This window comes from Rhodotorula toruloides, assembly GCF_000320785.1.
Source record: "Rhodotorula toruloides NP11 unplaced genomic scaffold Scaffold18, whole genome shotgun sequence".
Lineage (NCBI taxonomy): Eukaryota > Fungi > Basidiomycota > Microbotryomycetes > Sporidiobolales > Sporidiobolaceae > Rhodotorula > Rhodotorula toruloides.
Window position 1 is genome coordinate 295,825 of NW_015622978.1, and position 17,224 is coordinate 313,048.

The 17,224-nt window shown below is 64.2% G+C and overlaps 1 protein-coding gene across 1 annotated transcript; it reads left to right on the forward strand.

The window, feature by feature from the left end:
• Positions 1–3: 3 nt before the first annotated feature.
• RHTO_02443 (midasin) lies at positions 4–17,102 on the forward strand (the record flags this gene model as incomplete). Its single annotated transcript, XM_016416118.1, has 16 exons — positions 4–563; positions 622–2,936; positions 3,004–4,964; positions 5,034–5,956; positions 6,022–8,368; positions 8,468–9,364; positions 9,421–9,532; positions 9,590–9,657; positions 9,721–9,785; positions 9,843–9,990; positions 10,058–12,079; positions 12,141–13,889; positions 13,947–14,931; positions 14,999–16,622; positions 16,687–16,936; positions 17,001–17,102. The coding sequence occupies 16 exons, from the start codon at positions 4–6 to the stop codon at positions 17,100–17,102; spliced, it is 16,128 nt and encodes a 5,375-aa protein (XP_016271946.1).
• Between the last annotated feature and the right edge of the window lie 122 nt (positions 17,103–17,224).

Below are 17,224 nucleotides of genomic sequence, written 5' to 3' on the forward strand. Positions count from 1 at the left end.
GAGATGGAGGGCGACACGCCAGACCCGCCCGCTCGCTCGCCGTCGCCAGCGGGATTCATCAACCTCGCACAACACACCCGCTCTCTCGCCATCGCCCTCGCCCTCGTGAAGCCAGCCGAACAGTCCCAGAACACCGTATTCGAATCAGTCTTGCGGCCTGATGCACCAGCGACCGCAACTGAGTGGACGCCGCTCATCCCCGCCGCCGACTTGAGCTTGCTCTTGGGCGTCACTGCGACCGTCACCTCGCCAGACGACTCGCTGAGCGTCCCAGGGTACGTCGCACCGGCCGCAGCGACCGCGGAGACTCGAACGCAACTCCTCGACATCCTCGCGCGACTCGCGCTCAACCCCGCCCTCACCGTCGAGGTCCTCACCCACTTCCGCCCGGTTGCCGCCGCCATTGTTGGCAGGTGGTTCGAGCTACTCGGGCTCGATGACGAGGGCAAGTGGAGAAGCGGCGAAGCCGGCGTCGAAATGGCGCAGGGAGAGATGGATGCCGTTGACAAGGTCTGGAAAGCGCTTGTCAGGGCGTTCCCGCTACTGGGCCAGGAGGCATTTCCGTGCGCCGCGTTTCTATGTGAATCCTCACGAACGGCAGACTGACGACTTTCGCGGCAGGTTCCTGCGGCTCCTTTTCCGCCACCCTCTTCTCGTTCGCGGACCGCCTCTTCCCCCTCCTTCGTTGCCCAACTACGACTCGGCGCTTGTCTCGTCGCTTCTGACGCTGCACTCGCTCATTCACCACCTCCCTTCACTCCCCGCTTTTTCGGGATGGTCTCTCCCAATCCATGTCGAGCACCTCATGAAGCACCACCCTCACCGCGGCATTCGCCTCATCGCCTGGCGCATCGTCCGTGCCTGGCTCGGCCTCTTCGCCACGACCGGCGAGCGCCTCAAGCGCCAATGGGTCTGGCGCCTCGAGGGCGCCGACATCCTCGACGAAGACAAGGCGGCTCTCTTGCCCCTCGCCCCGCCAGTCCCATACCCCGCGGAAGTCTCGACCGAGTACACCGAGATCTTTGGACCGGATCAGGCGTCGCAGGACGATGCGGACGACCTGTTGCCGTTTGGATGGGGAGAGGAAGTTGTCGAGCCGGGTCAGAGCAGGCTCGTTGAGGGAGGTCTGGAGATTCTTGTCAGAAAGAGGGGCGTCGACCCTTGGGTTCTGCCGCTCCTGGAGGACACGCGGGCGAGGGAGGAGCAGCACCGTGCGGAACTGGTGGCAGAGGGGAATGCCTCGTCCGTCTCGCAAGGACAGGGCATCGGTACGATTGAGGGCGCAGAGCTCGGCAAGACGGTCGTCCTCGTCTCCGGAACGAGCGTTTTCCGCGAAGGCCTCGTGCCCTCGATTACCCGCGCACCTGCCCCGCCTTCCACTACCCTCTCGCTCACCCACGCCGCCGCACCGGCTGCTTCGCCACCGACGACCGCGCCTGAGCCGTTCGTCACGACTTCAGCTCATTCGGCTCTCCTCGCACACCTCGCCGACAGCCTCAAGCGCCGAGTCCCGACACTCATCACCGGCACTCCGAGCTGCGGCAAGCAGAGTGCCATCTCGCACCTGTGGAACCTCGTGCACGCTTCGCCTTCCGCGTCAAAGGCGGTAACGGCGGAAGCAAAGCGGCGAGGACTGGTCGTCATCAACATGGCGGACCGGTCGCTCGACAGCAAGTCGCTCCTCGGCTCGCTCTCGTCGGCGCCATCGTCTTCGTCCGGCAGCAACTCGTCCGGCGCAGGGCAATTCACCTTCGTCGAGGGCCCGCTCACCCGCGCAGTCCGGCAAGGCCGCTGGACGCTCCTCCTCAACATCGACCAAGCGGCGCCCGAGTTGCTCAGCGTCGTCAAGGTCGTGGCGGAGCGGATGTCGACCTCGGCCTCGGTCCTCAAGTCGGACGGCCGAGTGTACGGCGGCATTGGCGCAGAGGAGCAAGACGGAGGAGTCGGCTTGCGAGTTGGCGGAGGAGAGGGTCGGTGGGTCAAGGCTGGCGAAGGGTTCATGCTGTTTGCGACTCGCTCGGTCCCGGCATCCTCGCTCGTCTCAAAGCCTCCACCCGCGACCTTCTTCGCCTCGCACTTCTTCGAGGAGGCTGTCCTCTCGCCCCTCAACAGCGACGAGGTCGCCCAGATCGTCCAGGGTCGGTACGGCGCCTCGCTCGACCGTGTCGACGGTCTCGCTCGTCTCCTCGTTGACGCGTGGGAACGTGTCCGCGATGCCGCTCGGGATGTCAAGGACTCGTCGGGTGGCGGTACGAAGCGCGAGATTGGCGTCCGCGACCTGCTGAGGTGGTGCCGGCGTGTTGCGGCGCTCTTGCCTGCTGGCATGAACCTCGCCGCCCTCGAGGCCAACCCGACGCTCCAGGAAGAGGTGTTTGTCGAAGCGAGGGACGTCTTCCTCGGATCTCTCGTCGCACCGCCTGCATCGACAAACACGGTGACCGACCCGTCAACCTCGACTGCGCACCTTCCGCGCGACCGCTTTTCCGTGATCGCTCGCTCGCTCGCCTCCTCCCTCGGCTTGAGCGCCGAGCGCGCAGATTGGGCGCTCAGGCGACGAGTACCCGATGCCGTCCTCCCCACGATCGACACTTCGTCCGGCCTCGACCCGTCGAGCTCTTCATCCGCTCACTCGGTCAAGATCGGTCGAGTCGCCCTCCCCTACGCCGCAGGTGCCGCTTCGAAGCGCACCGCCTCATCCCGCCCTTACGCCCTCACGAAGCCTTCTCTCCTTCTCCTCGAGAAACTCGCCGTCTGTCTCTCTCTCTCCGAGCCAGTCCTCCTCGTCGGCGAGACAGGAACGGGGAAGACGGCTGCGATCGGCTACCTTGCCGAGTTGATGGGCAAGCGGTTGACGGCGCTCAACCTGAGTAACCAGACCGAGGCAGGCGACTTGGTCGGCGGATTCAGGCCTATCGACGAAGCGGAAGAGGCAAGACGTGCGTTCTCCCCCTTTCCCGCCCGCTCACTCCTGCCCGTAAACTCACCCACCTTCATGCCTTGCAGGTACCGCCTCCGAACTCGTGAACCGGTTCGTCGAGCTCTTCGGTGCGACGTTCTCGCTCTCGCGCAATGGCGAGTACATCGCCGCCGTTCGCAAGGCATTCGACAAGAAGCGCTACAACCGCCTCGTCGACTCGTTTCGTCAGGCGAATCGCATGGCCGCCAAGCGCTTCGGTGCCGACGAGGCCGCTTCAACTGGCGCCGAGGATGAGTCCGCTCAGGCGCAGCGCAAGAGGCGGAAAGTCGACGGCGCGAAGGCGCAGCTCGTCGAGCGGTGGAAGGACTTCATGTCTTCCGTTGGCGACTTTGAGCACAGCCACGTCCTCTCGACCGGCGGCAAGGGCAAGGCCAAGTTCGTCTTCTCATTCGTCGAGGGGCCCCTCGCGCAGGCGATCCGGAACGGCGACTGGGTCCTGCTAGACGAGGTCAACCTCGCCTCGTCCGAAACGCTCGAATCGCTTTCGACGCTTCTCCAGGCGCCAGATTCGTCCCTCGTTCTTACCGAGAAGGGCGAGCTGGAGCCGATCCCTCGACACCCCGAGTTCCGCCTGTTTGCCTGCATGAACCCCGCCACCGATGTCGGCAAGCGCGACCTGCCCGTCGGCCTGCGCGCCAAGTTCTCCGAGCTGTGGGTTCCGCCTCCCGATGAGGATCGCGACGCCCTCCGCACCATCGTCGAGGGCTACATCGGTCGAGTCGCGGTCTCGGATCGCCAAGTCGTGGCCGACGTAGCCGAGCTCTACTCAGCCGTCAAGTCGCTCGCCATGCGCGCTCAGCTCGCCGACGGCCAGAACATGCCGCCGCACTTCTCGATGCGGACGCTCGCCCGCGCCCTCAGCTTCGCTGCCGACTTCGCCCCGACGTTTGGCCTGCGACGAGCGTTGTACGAAGGCTTCGTCATGGCATTCACGATGCTCCTCGACGAGCGCTCGCAGTCGGTCGTCCGCGCTCTCATCGACAAGCACGTCGTCCAGCCCGCCAAGAACCCTCGCTCGTTGATGGAGCGTGTCCCAACCAAACCGGCCTCTTTCGACAGCGCGATCCGCATCCACCATTACTGGCTCGAGCAAGGCCCGCACGAGCCGGAGGAGCCCGACGACTACATCCTGACGCCGTCCGTCCAGGCCAAGATCTGCGACCTCGCCCGCGCCGTCCTCACCCGCAAGGTCCCCGTCCTCATCCAGGGTCCGACGTCGGCAGGCAAGACGTCTGTCGTCGAGTACCTCGCTCGGCGAACCGGCCACCGCTTCGTCCGCATCAACAACCACGAGCACACGGACATCCAGGAGTACGTCGGCACTTACGTCTCCGACCCGCACTCGGGCAAGCTCGTCTTTCAGGAAGGCGTTCTAGTCCGTGCTCTCCGTCGCGGCGACTGGATTGTCCTCGACGAGCTCAACTTGGCGCCGACGGACGTCCTTGAGGCGCTCAACCGACTGCTCGACGATAACCGCGAGCTCGTCATCCCCGAGACGGGCGAGGTCGTCCGGCCTCATCCGCACTTCATGCTGTTCGCGACGCAGAACCCGCCCGGACTCTACGGCGGTCGCAAGGTGCTCTCCCGCGCTTTCCGCAACCGTTTCCTCGAGATGCACTTTGGCGACGTGCCGAAGGACGAGCTCAAGACGATTCTCGAACGACGGTGTCGCATCGCCCCGTCGCACGCCGAGAAGACGGTCAATGTCTTCCTCGAGCTCCAGCGTCGGCGACAAGCCGGACGCGTCTTCGAGCAGAAGCAGGCGTTTGCGACGTTGCGCGATTTGTTCCGCTGGGGCGGTCGCGGTCCGGTCGAAACGATCCAGCAGCTCGCCGAAGACGGCTACATGCTTCTCGCCGAGCGTGCACGACGAGCCGACGACAAGCAGACTGTCAAGGAGGTGCTCGAGGAGGTCCTCAAGGTCAAGCTTGACGAGGCTACCTTGTACGACTTTGAGCGGCTGCCGAAACTCGGCTTGCCCGTCCCAGTGCGTTCCGTCTCCTTCGTCACAGGCTTGCAACTCGGTGCTGACGAGGCTCGGCTTTCCGTTCACCAGCCGCAGAACGCCGAGCTCGTCTGGACGTCGGCAATGCGACGGCTCTACTTCCTCATTGCTGCCAGCCTCCAGCGGCACGAGCCTGTCCTCCTCGTCGGCGAAACCGGTGCTGGCAAGACCTCGGTCTGCCAGGCTCTCGCACACGCCCTCAGTCGCCAACTCCACATCGTCGGCTGCCACCAGAACACCGAGACCGCCGACCTGTTGGGTGGTCAGCGACCGCTGCGAAATCGCGCCTCGCTCCAGGCGGCTCTGCAGAAGGAGGCGGTCGAGCTTCTCGCCGCCGCCGGTCGACCAGTCGCAGCCGACGGCGAGCTCGACTTTGATGACGTCCTCGGCCAGCTTGAGCTGTACGCTGCCGACGCGAAGGACTCGCCCGCCAAAACGCTTGCCGATCGCATGCGTGCGACGACGGCACTGTTCGAGTGGCACGACGGCCCGCTCGTTCAGGCGATGCGGGGCGGCGACCTCATCCTGCTCGACGAGATCTCGCTTGCCGACGACTCCGTCCTCGAACGCCTCAACTCGGTGCTCGAGCCTTCCCGCACGCTCGTCCTCGCCGAGAAAGGCGGACACGACCTCGATGACATCCGCATCGTTGGCCAACCTGGCTTCGAGATCCTCGCCACGATGAACCCCGGCGGCGACTTTGGCAAGAAGGAACTGTCGCCTGCTCTGCGCAACCGATTCACCGAGATCTGGGTTCCCGCCGTCGACAACGCCGATGACCTCCTCCACATCATCGGCAGTCGCTGGTCTCGCGAGCAGCGCCAAAAGCTCGACTCGTTCGGACCCAAGATGCTCGACTTTGCAAGGTGGTTCGCCCAGCAGGTCGGCCAAGGCGATGGACTCGGCATCGGTCTTCGCGACATTCTCGGATGGGTCGACTTCCTCAATGTCGCTGCGAAGCAGTCTAGCGAGCGGTGCGTCCTTATTTTCTGCGCGGTACCTCGTCTGCCGTTTCCTGACGTTCTTCTCTGTTGTACAGCTCGTTGCCCATGCCGGACGCTTTCTGCCAGGGAGCCCTCATGACGGTCGTTGACGGTCTAGGCGCGTTGCCTGCGACCTCCGGCTTGTCTCGCGACGGTCTCGCCAGGCTCAAGGCGTCCTGTTGGCGCTACGTCGAGCAGCTCGTACCGGCGACCATGGCGCCCGAGTCGCTACCCCTCGATGTTGTCGATGGCGACGGCGTCTTCTCGATCGGTCCGTTCGGCGTCAAGAAAGGCGAGCTCCCGCCCGCCAAGGTCGACTACACGCTTCTCGCCCCGACGACCCGGCTCAACGCCATGCGACTCCTCCGCGCGCTCCAGCTCACCAAGCCGGTCCTGCTCGAAGGAAGTCCTGGAGTCGGCAAGACGAGTCTCATCACCGCGCTGGCCGCCGCAACCGGTCACCCGCTCGTCCGCATCAACCTGTCAGACCAGACCGACTTGATGGACCTGCTCGGCAGCGACCTTCCTGTCGAAGGCGGCAAGAGCGGCGAGTTCGCCTGGAAGGACGCGCCTTTCCTCGCGGCGATGCAGAACGGCGCCTGGGTCCTGCTCGACGAGATGAACCTCGCTTCGCAGTCCGTCCTGGAGGGTCTCAACTCGTGTCTCGACCACCGTGGCGCCGTCTACATCCCCGAGCTCGACCGCACCTTCTCCCGCCATCCCGACTTCCGCATCTTCGCCGCACAGAACCCGCTCGGACAGGGAGGCGGCCGCAAAGGTCTGCCGAAGTCCTTCCTCGACCGCTTCAGCCTCGTCCACATGGAGGAGCTCGACAGCACCGACCTCAATGCCATTGCGTCGGCGCTCTTCCCCGAATTTGACGCAGCGGTCCTCAGCAAGATGATCGCGTTCAACTCGCAGATTCACCGCGAGACGATGGACGCTCGTCACTTCGGCATGGAGGGCTCGCCGTGGGAGTTCAACCTGCGCGACGTCTTGCGGTGGCTCACGCTCGTCCGTTCCTCGACCGGCATCGACATCCACCGCTGCGACCCACTCGAGTATGTCCGCCTGCTGTACCTGCAACGCTTCCGCAACTCGGCCGACCGCGATCACGTCTCGCGGTTGTTCGCCGACGCGTTCGGTCTCGTCGTCGACCCCGTCGAGCAGCCGTGGCCCCTCGCCTCGAGCCAAGCTCTCCAAGTCGGGCACTCGCTTCTCGCTCGCGCGGACACGACCATCGCCATCGAGCGAGCTTCAGCAACGCTACCGACTCGCCGGCAGGATCTCCAGCCGATCGAAGCGCTCGCCAAGTGTCTCGACATGGGCTGGTTGGCGATCCTTACCGGTCCTCGCGGAACGGGCAAGACGGCCCTCGTTCGCCAAGTTGCCGCTCTCGGCGGTCGCCGCCTTCGCGAGTTCACGATGAACGCAGAGGTCGACACGCTCGAGCTCCTCGGCAGTTTCGAGCAGGCCGACCGACTCCGCGACCTCGACTTCGTCGCGCGGGACGCAATCGACGTCCTCAAGACGGCAGCTACCGCTCAATTGGCGACGGGCGACTCCACCAACGTCTACGACGCCCTCGCCCTCCTTCGCCAAGCTCGCCTGACGCTCGCCACCGAAGCTGCCGATCTCGACGTCACGGCAATCGGAATCGACATGCGCCGTCGTCTCGCAGGCTCGGTCTTCGACGGTACCGACATCCTCGCTCGTCTCGACGCGGCACTCGCAACAGCCGACGCAGCAGTCGCGGCTGCACGGTTCGAATGGATTGACGGCCCGCTCGTGCAGGCCATGAAGAACGGTGACTGGCTCCTGATCGAAGATGCTAACCTCTGCAGCCCGTCCGTCCTCGACCGCCTCAACTCGCTCTTCGAGACCGGCGGCCGCCTGCAGCTTGCCGAACGCGGCCCGGTCAATGGCGAGATCCAGATCATCGAGCCGCACCCCGACTTCCGTCTCGTCATGACGCTCGACCCGCGCAACGGCGAGCTCTCCCGTGCGATGCGCAACCGTGGTATCGAGATCGCCGTGCTGTCTCCGCCTGCTTCCGTATCGACCAGCACGTCGCTGCCTGCGGGCGAAGCATACTCGCCCTTCACGCGCGACAACTTCCGCGAGCCAGCGCTCTCGCCCATCGCCCGCCTGGCGCGCGTTGGCAGTCTGTCCGCCCTCCCGACGCCGCAAACAGCCGTTCTCCAGCAGCTCGCTTCGACCGTCTCTTTCGCCCAGCTTTCGCTGTCGCAGCGCGTCCTTCGACAAGTCTCGCTCGTGAATGCCCGCTCCGCCGACTTCTGCCTCCGGCAGCTCCAGCAGCATGCGCTCGTACAACACGCCGTCGCGCACAAGGGCGCCCTGGCAAAGCAGCGGGAAGTGCCCTTCAATCTCTTCGCCGTTCAGGTCCGTGCTAATCCCACTCTCTCGCTTCTTTCAGGTTTCCGTTGGGCACGACAGCTGAATCTCGTTTGTATCGCTCCTTTCCTTCTCCTGCAATCACAGCCGATCGATGCAACCCTCGTCCCCCTCGCCGCCGCGTCATCTAGCGAGTCTATCGTTCGCGGCATGTCTGCCCTTCTCGAAGCCTTCGCCTCCCTCGCTGCCGCGCCGTCGGTCTCCCCCTTCGCCTCCTCACGCGCCGCTTCGCAGCCCGTAAGGAGCCTCAACGTCTTCGACAAGTCGCTGCTCGCAAGCAGCGGCAAAGTCAAGCTCGACGAGGCGGACTCGACCATTGCGGCCCTTTACCCCTTGTACCGGCAACTCGCGTCCCTCGTATCGCGTCTTGTAGGCGCCGACCTCGAGGACTTGGCGCCCGATGAGCGAGCCGTCTTCGTTGGCGCCGTCAAGGCGATTCAAGCGCTCGCGCAGGAGCTCGAGATCGTTTCGAGCACGCCAGAGCTCGACGTCTCGACAGTCCAGCACGTCGTCGCGTGGATCGGCGAAGCGCTCGCGGAGCTGCCGTCTTCCGTCGCTTCGTCGACGCAGGACGTCAACGAGCAGCTCGCACCACTCCGACGCTCCCTGACTTTGTCAAGCGGGAAGGCCATGGATTCGATCTGGCGCGCCGCACTGCCCTTCAAGCCGGCGAGCCATGCTCTGGCTTCGGCCCTCGACAAGCTCGTCGCAAGGGGCAGGAACATCGGCGAGATTTGGGACAGGTCGATCGCGATGTTGTTCCTCGAGGTCTGCGTCGTCCTCGGCGTCCCGCAACCCGCCTCACAGGTTCCTCACGAAGATGAAGCGCTTCGCATCGTCGAGCAGCTCTTGTCACGCATTCCGCTGGCGGTCCAGCAGGAACCGGAGGACCCGGTCGTCGCTCTCGCGCAAGCTTCCAACGCTGCCGGACTTGTCGCTGCCGAACTTGCAGCGGTCGCCGAGGTCGTGCAGTCGAGCTCAGCCGTACGCCCTTCCGGTCTTTCGCCCAGAGTAACAAACTGATTATGACGCTTGCGCAGGTCCTGCCGGCGGCCGCATTAGTGAAGATCGCTCAGCAAAGCGGCGCAGCGGCGCTGTCGGACGTTGTCGCTCTTCATCAGCTTGCGCTGTGGCCCGCGGATGAGCACAAGTGTGCGTTCCCGCTCGCCGTCGTACCCGCCTTCTCCTGCTGATAAGTAGCGCTCGCAGCCAAGCCCGCCGCCCGCTTTGCGACGCTCTCAACATGGTTGTCGCATCTTGCGCGCGGCGTGTCCGAGGTGCGTGACGCTCACATCTCCGTCGCTCTTGGCTTAACTTACCGACGCCTCTTTCCCTCGCAGACCTCGTCAACATCGCCCGCGGACATCGTCCGCCCGTCCTTGCTTGCTCGGGTCATCGCTCTCCGGTATGTAGGCCAGAACACCTGTAGCAAGGCTCCTCGAGCTGACGTCTCTGGTCGCAGCCTCGGCGAGACGCCCACCCTCGGCAACCTCGTCACGCAGTCCGCCTCTCTCGCTCGAGCTGCCAGTCTGCAGCTCGTCGCGGCGACGGCAGAGTCTACACCACGCCAGAAGAGTCTGCACGTTGCGTTGCTGGCCTTGATCGCATTGGTGCGTAGACTGCGTGCCGCTGGCGAGGGAACTATCGCTCATCGCTGATCGTCCGTTCCCCATGCAGGTGATCGACAGCGCTGACGACCAGGGAGATCATCTTCGCGACGGCGCCGAGCTTGTACATCTCGCCGACCGCATCACGAGGAGCGCAAGCGCACCCGCCCTCGAGGAGGCGAAGCAACGCTACTTCGCGGCATCGCTACCGACCCTTCTCGGGCCTGATGTCGACTTAGAGGTGACGGCGGCCGGCTTTGTCGCCTTCGCCCGCTTCCTCTGGCATCTCTACGTCCCCAACCTGCCTCTCGATCCCGCTGTCGGCCTGCGTGCTCAGTCCGGCTTCATCGGCCGCCAGCTCCAAGCCATGTCCAGCGTTCTCTCGATCGTTCGCCTCGACGAGCTCGCGCATTCCGGCAACGGGCGCAACTCGAAACTCGATCGCGTCCAGGCGGAGGTCGACGAACTGCAACAGCGGTTGGAGCGAGCCGGCGTCGCCCCGGTTCATCGTGAAGGCGACACGGCGCTCCTCTCGGCGCTCTTTACGGAGTTGCGCTCGTTCTCAGTGCAGATCATCAGCGACCACCAAATCGACAGCCTCCTCGGCGACATCACGAACGCAGCTTCCGCCTCAGCAGTCAATCGCGAGGCGAATCTGCAGCACTCAGTCGACACGTTGCTTCGCCGCCTCGACCATGCTTATGCCGAGCTCGAAGACGTCGTCGCCCCTGTTCGCCTCGCGCTGACAACGCTGAAGGTCGGATTCGCACTGCTCGCTTACACCTCGAGCCGCAAAGCCGCCCCGCCTTCTCTGCGACCTTACGACGAGCTCCTCCACCACCTCACGGGTTTCCCGACCGTCTCGCGAATCGGCGAGATCAGCACTGCCGAGTTGCCGCTCAGCATCAAGGCAGGCGAGGCGCCGTGGCACCCTGCGCAGGCGACCCTGCTACAGGTGGCGGCGACGGTTTCAAGCATCGTCCAAGACGTCAGCGCGCAGGAAGACGGCATCGTACGCCTCACACAGCTGTACGAGCGCCTGCATTTCCTCTGGGCTACCGACCGACGTCGCGAGGAGGAGACGGCGGAAGCAGCCAACTCGCTCTACAAGGCCAAAGTCGACGTCCAGCAGGCGCAAACAGACGAGGAGATCGAGGCGGCCGAGTTCGCCGAACTCTTCCCGACGTACGACGTCGAGGGCAGCGATTCGCATTCCAAGCCGAGCAAGCACGTCTCCCGCCTCGTCCAACCCGCCGACCACGTGCTGCTCGCCAAGCTTCACGCTGCCATCTTCGCCGAACAGCTCGACGGGACACTTGCGACGGCGACTTCGGCATTCGAACGCTTGCGTTCGTCCGGCGTCGACACCCTTCTTCCTCGGCTTTACGCAACTCTCGGCGACGACCTCGACGTCGACAGTACAGCATATCGAGTACGCAATCTTGTCGCGCTCAGCCAAGCTGCCCGGCCTCGCGAAGCAGTCGAAGCGCCGCACCACGACTTCTACAGCGAGCCGGATGTTCGCGAAACGACCAAGGCCGTCCCGGTTCTTCTCGCCTTCATCGAGCGACTCGACACGCTCGTCGCGGAGTTCCCAGAACAGATGGTGTTGCAGAGCCTCCGCGAGCGCTGCCAGGCGATCCTAAAGCTCACGTCCGAGGCGCCCATCGCCCTTCTCCTCACGAACCTCGAACAGCTCCTCCTGCAGACGGAGGACTGGGAGAAGTTCGCCGACCGCGCACACTCCATCAGCGCTGACCGCACGGCCCTCACCGACCTCATCGTCACCTGGCGGCGGCACGAACTCACCTGCTGGTCGCGACTCTTATCGACCGTTGAAGCCAAGTTCAGCGAGTCGGTCGCCGAATGGTGGTTCCGATTCTACGAGACCGCTATTCGCGGCGCACCTGGCGTCGATGATTCGGGGGAGCAGACGGATGAGGCGTCTCAGGCGTACTATCGCGAGCTCGTCCAGCTCCTCGACTCGTTCTTCAACTCGTGCTCGGTCGGTCAGTATGGTGCTCGTCTCGAGCTGCTGCTCGGGTTCGCCAACTACGCCGCGTCGCTCGCTAGTCGGTCCGACGCCGAGACCGTGCGCCCATGCCCCTCTCCTTCGTCTCTGATCCAGCTGACGATTCTCTCACCGCCGGCAGGAACTTGGCAGCGGTGCAAAGTCTCTCGCCCGTGTCTCCGACTTGCTCTACAACGTCCACGCCTTCTACAGCCAATACGCCGCCCGCATCTCAGCTCACCTCGTGACGGAGCGAGCCAAGATCGACAAGGAGGTCCAGAACGTCGTCAAGCTCGCGAGCTGGAAGGACATCAACGTCGTCGCGCTGCGCGCTAGCGCTGTTCGCAGCCACCACCAACTGTACAAGTGTGTGCGTAAGTTGCGGACGGTGCTGCAGAAGCCGGCAAGCGACCTCTTCGAGGCCGCCGACGTCGATAAGGTCACGAGCGCATCATCAGTCCCGCATTCTATTCGCACTGCCTCATGTGTGTCGCTCACAACGCACGTCGACAGCACCTCATCTCTCATCCCGCTCGACATCGCCGGTCTCGCCTCGGTCCCCGACCTTACCGGCGTTCTCGCTCAGCCAGACGAGCCCGCTCACCTCGCCAAGCTCGACCAGACCATCTCTCGATTGGCAAAGATGTCGTCGACGAGTCTTGACCGTTTCGTTGGCGCGGCGCACGGTTCCGCCGTGTCCGCTCTCGTCAGCGAGATCATCGAGACGGCAAAGGCCCTGCGCGACGAACCTCTCGGACCCGAAGAAGGACGTCAGCAACGCGTCAAGAACCTCATCGAGCGCAAGCGGCGCGCTTGGCGCGACCTTCTTAACGAGCTCAAGCGCATCGGCATCTCACCGTCGCCGTCACCGAAGACGCTTGCACGACTCGAAGACGCCGGCACGGTCTACAGCCTCCAGCCGTCGCATCCTGTCCTCGCACTCGACGACGAGGCGCTCGGTGCCGACTCGCGCGCCGTTGTACTGAAGGCGGACGCGTACCATGTTCGGCAACTTGCACAGCTGCCGCACCTCAAGGCTTTCCCGGCATCGCATCACGCCGACGTCCGCACTGCTGACGTTCAGCGGGCACTCGGTCATATCCAAAGCGGCATTGCTGCTGCCCACGACCAACGCGCCCTTCTCCTCGAAGCCATCCGAGCACAAGTTCGCCTCAAGGCCGTCTCAAGTAGCCTTGAGACCCCGCTCGTTCCGCAGCCGTCCTCTTCCGCCAGCCAGCTCATACATGAGTTGCTGGCCACGACGTCGAAGGCCGCGGCAGCCCTATCCGAAGCACGAGACGCTCTTGGCGACTTCCGCACGGCTACCATCGACTCGGCACACGAAACTTCGGCGCCGTCGAGCGCCATCGAAGCGGCACTTGCCGACATCAACCGCGACCGCGACGCTCTCCGACATCTCGAGACCACCATGGGAGGTTTCGACCCAATCCTCCTCTCATCTGGCGCGCTCAAGACGTGCAAGACAGCGCAGACGCACCTGGAGCAGACCGTGCAGGCGTTTGCGGCGATGCCCCAGCCTCCGTCGCTTCGCTACATCCTCAGCCCTCTCGTCGCCTACCTTTCCTCCCTCGAGGTCTCCGGCGTTGAGGCCGACAAGTCACCCGAAGCGATCAAGGCGGCCGAGCTTCGAGCCCTCAAGGCCGCGCATGACGACCTCATCAACTCGGTCCTGATCGTCGCCCAGAAGCTCAAGGCCGTTGCCGACGAGGACGTCAAGGTTGTCGAGGACGAGCAGTTGGCAGACGGCGGCGTCAAGGCGGCGAACATCACGTACAAGACGCTGCTATCGACGCTCCGGCTCGACGAGGTGACGGCGAGGATCGAAGCTTTCGCTCGTCAAACTCACGACTGTCTCCACCAGGCTTCAGACGTGAGCCGCCTTTCGCAACTGATTCGAACTACCGCTGACCCATCGTTGGCGATACAGCTTGAGCCGGTGCAGACCCTCGCGTCTCGCGTTGCGCCCTTCATCCGCATCTACGGCAACCTCGTCACCCGTCAAGTCGCCTCGCTCTCCGAGTGGCACTACGCATCGCTCAAGCTCAATCACGTCGTGTGTTCCATTCTCAGCGACATTGCGTCGGAAGGCTTCTGCCGACCGCCCGAAGGCGATGGCCAGAGCGGCGCCGACGCCGACCAAGCCGATGGCAAGACGACGGAGGGTACGGGACTTGCTGAGGGGACGGGCGAAAAGAACGTCTCGAACGAGATCGAGGACGAGTCGCAGGTCGAGGGTTTGCAGAACGATGTCCCGCAGGACAAGCGCGAGGACGAGCAGAATCCGGAGGACGGCGATGACGATGCCGTCGAGATGAATCAGGACTTCGAGGGCGACCTCGAAGACCGTGGCGACGGCGCCAAAGAGTCCGGTGACGAGGAGGATGAGGATGAGGAGGACGAGGCGGAGCCGGAGGAACAGGTGGCCGATGTCGACCCGCTCGACCCATCGTCAGTTGACGAGAAGTTCTGGGGCGACGAGGAGCCGCCGTCCGAGAACAGGGACGGGAAGACGGACGAGGTCAATCAGGAGACGAGCAAGTCGGCTGGAGAAGCCGAGATGGGGGCGAAGGAGGAGGAGCAGGCGGCCGCGCCCAAGCCACAGGGCGAGGAAGCGGAAGAAGCAGGTGCGGAGGAGGAAAAGAAGGACGAAGCGAAGCAGCAGCAGGGCGAAGAGCAGCAGCCAGACGGTGCGGAAGGCGAAGAGCAGGACGGTATGGAAGACGATGCGCAAGGCGACGAAGGCGAGCAGGCGGACCAGGAGACCGGCGAGCGTCTCGACAACCAGATGCCCGAAGCCGACAACCTCGACCTGCCAGACGACATGAATCTGGACGGCGAGGAGAAGGACCAGGACGCTGGAGACGGCGAGGACGACCTTGATCTTCCCGACGAGATGGACAACATGGCCGAAGGTGCGTTCTTTCCTTCTCGCCGTCCTCTCCCGCCGCATCTTCTCACGTTTCTCTGTCCGTCTCGCAGAAGGAGGCGAAGGCGAGAACGACGAGCGGCCGAACGAGCTGGAAGAGCTTGGCGACGCGAAGGACGAGGATGCGGAGCAGGACGAAGACCCGCTCGCGGCCAACCCCGAGACACAACCGCAGCCTGACCAGGAAGACGACGCCAAGGTCGACGCCGAAGCCGTCGACCAGTCGCTCGGTGGCGCCGACCAAGGCGAGACCGGCGGCGAGGGTGAGCAGGACGCTTCTGCCACAAAGGAGGACGTACCGACTTCGGCGGACAACTCGCGACAGTCGGGTGCTCAGAGCCTTCCCCAAGCGTCGACGGAGCCCGCGGCCGACCAGGACGGCGGCGATGAGGGCGAGACTGCCATGGAGGACGATGCAGAAGCCGCCCCTCCGACTGCTGCCTCCGCCACCGGCACCGGTCCTTCCAAGCAGCGCGCCGCAGCAGACCCCTCTGCAGACCCATCGGCGCAGCCGCAAGGATCGCAAGATCCGTCGCCGCCCGAGCAGCAACGCAGCCTGGGCGATTCCCTCCAGAACTGGCGTCGACGGCTCGAAGCCATTGGCGACCTCGCTCAGCCCGAAGAGCAGGACTCTGCCGCTGCGCCTGACCCTCAGCAGGAAGGCGCCGTCGAGTACGTCCAGGAAGGAGATGAGCAGGAGGCGGACGAGCAAGCTCTCGGTCCCGCCAGCGAAGAGCAGGTCAAGAAGCTCGAGCAGCTCCACATCGGCGACGAAGTCGCTCCGCAAGACGCCTTCCCTGAAGACGACATGGCGGTCGACGAGCCGGTCCAGCAACCGCAGCAGCAGTCGACGTCGGTTCAGCTCAAGGGCTCTTCGCTCGCCGAGTCGGACGCCAAGGCTGTTCCTGCTTCCGAGTTCCGTTCGGAGCAGCAGGCCGTCGAGGAGGACCGCGAGATGGACGACGAGGTGAGGGCGGAAGACGGCGAACACCCATCAACTACCTTCGCCCCGCCCATCGCCCCGGAGCAAGACGCCGCCGTCGAGCAAGCCATGATCCAGTGGCGCTCCGGCGACGACGCGAACATGACGGCGGAAGGCGTCTGGCGCCTGTACGAGTCGCTCACCCGCGATCTGTCCTTCGCCTTGACCGAGCAACTCCGCCTCATCCTCGAACCGACGCTGGCGACTCGCCTCAAGGGCGATTATCGGTCCGGCAAGCGGCTCAACATGAAGAAGATCATCCCTTACATCGCGTCAGAGTTCACCAAGGACAAGATCTGGCTTCGCCGCAGTCGTCCCAGCCAGCGCGAGTACCAAGTGACGATCGCCATCGACGACTCCAAGTCGATGGCCGACTCGCACTCAGTCCACCTCGCGTTCCAATCGCTCGCTCTCATCTCTCGCGCCCTCACCCGCCTCGAAGTCGGCCAAGTCTCGATTTCCCGCTTTGGCGAGTCGATGGAGGTCCTGCACCCATTCGAGGCAGGCGTCGTCAGCGACGAAGCCGGCGCGAACGTCCTCGGCAAGTTTACGTTCCAGCAACGGTCGACGGACGTCGCACAACTCGTCGAGCGCTCGCTTGCGCACCTCGCTCAGGCGAAAGACTCGGCTCGCTCTGGCAAGTCGTCGCTCTCGGCTGGCGACCTCTGGCAGCTCAACATCATCATATCCGATGGGTGCGTTCGACGTTCCTTCAGCGTGTCGAGCAAACGGTTGCTGACCTCTGTCCTCTCTCTGCAGTATCTGCCAAGACCACGAACGGCTCCGCTCCCTTCTTCGCAAGGCTACCGAGCAGAAGGTTCAGTTTGTCTTTGTCGTCCTCGACTCGCTCCACCGCCAAGTCGCCGAAGGAACCGCCGCCTCGTCCACTCCGTCGACTCCGTCCGCCGCCGACCCGAACCAGAACTCGATTCTGCACATGAAGTCGGTTCGGTACGAGGTCGGCGCGCACGGTCGCCTCGAGCTCAAGATGGAGCGGTATCTCGACACGGTGAGTTGGGCTGTCCCGTGCACGTTGTAGAGGGAGCCCAGGCTGACCTCTGCTCCCGCCGCAGTTCCCCTTCGAGTACTGGACGGTCGTCCGCGACATTGACGGACTGCCCGACACGCTCTCTCAGCTGCTGCGCCAGTTCTTCGACTCGACGACGGAGCGGTAGACGTGCAGGCAGGTTTGCCCGTGAGGAGGACGACGTTGGCGATGTTGCCCGTTTCTCCCTCGATAGATTTTCTCCGTTACGGCTGTTGTACTTGCTAGTGCCTTCTCTCGCATTTATACCTT